This window comes from Austrofundulus limnaeus, unplaced genomic scaffold, assembly GCF_001266775.1.
Source record: "Austrofundulus limnaeus strain Quisiro unplaced genomic scaffold, Austrofundulus_limnaeus-1.0 Scaffold34, whole genome shotgun sequence".
NCBI lineage: Eukaryota > Metazoa > Chordata > Actinopteri > Cyprinodontiformes > Rivulidae > Austrofundulus > Austrofundulus limnaeus.
The window spans coordinates 222,094-225,396 of record NW_013952436.1 but is presented as its reverse complement, the minus strand read 5'-3'; the positions used below and the strand labels follow the sequence as shown (position 1 = coordinate 225,396).

Below are 3,303 nucleotides of genomic sequence, written 5' to 3'. Positions count from 1 at the left end.
CAGTTGCATGTGTTAGACGCCTACATTGATCCAAACGGTTGATCAACGTCCGACAAGCCATTTCTGTCTCTGGGCTGCGATGATCCAGAACCTGCCGACACCACGTCAACGGAGAGTCTGGACCTGAATCCACTACTTGTTTTTTAGGAGAAACGTACAACCTAAAGAAAAAGCACACAGGAGGGAAAAGTTCAACATGTGAGAAAAGAAAAATAATGCAGAACTGTGGCAGCCTAGTCTGCTTATTCTTCCTGTTAGAGGTTTTAATAAGTGCAAAGTAGAAAAGTGACAAAACAAGGTTCAGATTAGAGTTGATCTGGTGTTTAAGAACTTACATAACATTAAGCATGACTGAACAGAAAATGTACAACTCACTGAAMGGTTTTCTGCTAAGACAAGACGTCGCAGAAACAGCCAGGTTGATATGATAGTTGATTCAATCAGACCAGAACAGTCACAGTTACGCCTCATTCATTCCCATTAAACAAACAAGTCTTGAATGAGCCACACCCACAGGAAGGCATACAAATCAATAGAACACATGTAAGATAAAAGAATTGGCTTTGTTTCTCTTTTTACATCAACAGCCACATTTGTTAAGAACAGGATTTCTGCCATGGTAGATTTTTAGCCACCTTGTTGTAGTGATTGCTCTGCAGAGTCAGATGTTGCCCCCCGGTGCCTGCAAACACCCGTGAAGTCAGCTCTGAGCTGCCAATCACATGGACCGGTCCTTTGGGAGCTGTACCCACAGCAGACCTGGACCGGACTGACCGGTTCTGGACCAATCAACTTCGAATCATCTTCCTATTTGGGCAAACACAAAAGCTCCCGTTTCCACGCGGAACGAGCAACAATACAGAGAGCAGCATTCAGGTCACACACCCATGCCAGAGAGCCCAGGGTGGTGGTGGTGGTGGGGTAGGAGCCACTTGTTTTACACACAAACTCTGTGTTTGCTGTAAGACAAGGATGGTCTRCTTCAAACCAACTGCACTCAAAAGCTTTGGTCTCCAGGTGACAGTCAAACGAGACACACCTATGTTGAGTAAGCAGAGTTTCTGCTTGGTTGGAAACACAACAAAGTGAACCGATGATGGGAACGCACACTGCCTGGCCAAAAAAAAAAAAGGTCACCACTTGGATTTAACTAAGCAAATAGTAAGAGCCTCTCATCGGATAATTACTGCCGGAGTGATTATGTTTCAGCTGGCAGCAAGTTATTTAACCCTAACTGATGCAGCGAGTAGCTTCTTGAATTAAAAWTGGTAATCTGTTTCAGACGGGTTAAATTGTTGGCATGCATCAGTCAGAGAAAACATCTAAGGAGATTGCTGAAACTACTAAAATTGCGTTAACAACTGTGCAATGGAAGAAGGTCATGTGGTCTGATGAGTCCAGGTTTACTCTGTTCTAGAGTGATGGGTGCATCGGGTAAAAGAGAGGGCTGAAGTGACGCATTTATCATGCCTAGTGCCTACTGTACTACTGTATGTGCTGTAAGCTGAAGGAAATCCAAGAAAATATTAGTGAGTAGGGATGTCCCGATCCAGATTTTTTGGCTCCCGATACAATCCGATTTTTTTTAATGATTAGTCTTTCCAATACCGATCCAATAGCTTTATTTTTATTTCTTTCCAAGTGACAAGGTTGGTAGTATTGAAGCGAGCCCTGCTGTTCCCACCACCAGAAACATCCAGTTTGCAGATTTTGCAAGATGCAGTTTCAGCATCGTTTCCATTGAAAAGTGTTCCCACACTGTGGGCATGGTTGCATACTTGTGTGTGAGTTGACTTCTTAACAGCAGTTGTAAAGCATGATGATGCTGAAAACTGTCACGAAAACTGGATCGGCCCGATCATGACTAAATCCGATTCTACACGATTCTCAGAAAATGGCCATATCTGCCACCGATACGATACTGAGGATCTGATCGGGACATCCCTATTAGTGAGTGACCTTTGTTTTTGACCAGGCAGTGTAATTTATTGTAATAAAACAAGAGGTAGGTAAAATTTGTAATAGCTGCAAAATATATTAAAATAAAGGGCTAGTGGACTTTARAGGAATTTATATCAGTAATGTCTCCTTTTATGGCAGGATTTTAAACTAAGAGTTGTRGACGTTTTTGTCAAATCTTAAAAATAACATTATCTGCTACTTGATACTGCAAGACGTAAAGTATGCTGACTCTCAGCTACTACTAGTGTTGGGCAAKATTGGCAAAAAAAAATTCACCACAATTAATTGTGGCATTTGGCACTTAAAATGACGATTAATAGATGCCAACTGCACTTGCATGTAGCAGACGTTGTGGCCTTGGTCCACATTTTCTGGCTTGCCTCGTTATCTGGTTTAATCAGTGTTTCAGGTGATTTAACAAGTCCATAGGTTAGGGTTAGTTGCTCCGTGACACCTTCCACSACTGGGCTCACATGCGTGCCTGACGGTGACAGTGTGCCACACACAAAAATATGTCATCACGTGGCACTAACTGCAGTAATAGCAACAAGTCAAATCTTAATTGTTGCCCGTTTTTCTGCCGATTATTTGCACACGATACGATTTTGCGCAACCCGAACTAGTGTGTCATTTTTGTGTTTTATCAATTTAATATCAAACAAGACTCTGGTCTTAAAATAAAATTGATTCCAAAAGTTAATCAAAGGTCGATGCGCACTCGATGATTGCTTTCTGATTCACATTAATAACTGTCCATTGATTCATAATATGTACTTTATATTGTTATCAATGCATGTTCCATACAAGGGTTAGGTGCCTTGCTCAAGGAAACTACAACATATGGGCATGTTCTTGTTGACAGCACCGGTCTAAAACTTGTGTGAAATTTAAATGGCTTAGGCCAAAGTGCAAAAGATTGAAATAAGATTTAGTGATGTGTCTTTCAGAACTGACAGTGAACAGTAGTGCCTGACCACACTGTGTCAGGCTTGTGTGGCCAATGTTTCTGATGAGCACTGTGACTGYTTAACATGATCTGAAAGCAGAAACAACTAAACTTTTACTGAGGCGAAGAGTCATCTTTAACTCCTGGGGAACTTCCTGCTCAGCATTAATTTCATTTAGAAAAGCTGAGTTTTTCCTGCCTCACTTGTTTCTTTGCCAGGTCATATTAGCCGGATCATCTTCGGCACAGGGCATATATGGGTGGAGCTTGCTTGCTCTCCACATGCATGCATATTTTTTATTTTTTTTCTGGGGTTTCCTCTAGTGCTGGGTGGTATACCGTTTTGTACCGAATACCGGTTTTTATTTTTGTTATGATATGAATTTTTTGAATAC

General features: G+C 41.5%; 1 protein-coding gene across 1 annotated transcript in view; it reads right to left on the bottom strand.

Moving 5' to 3' along the window:
* The window catches only part of zgc:66447 (SLAIN motif-containing protein-like), a gene marked incomplete at its 5' end in the record, with an annotated part of 18,560 nt that overhangs the window by 10,837 nt on the left and 4,420 nt on the right, over positions 1–3,303 (bottom strand). Inside the window, 1 exon segment of the mRNA XM_014006041.1 lies at positions 25–161. Within this exon segment, the coding sequence (XP_013861495.1) occupies positions 25–161 (137 nt within the window).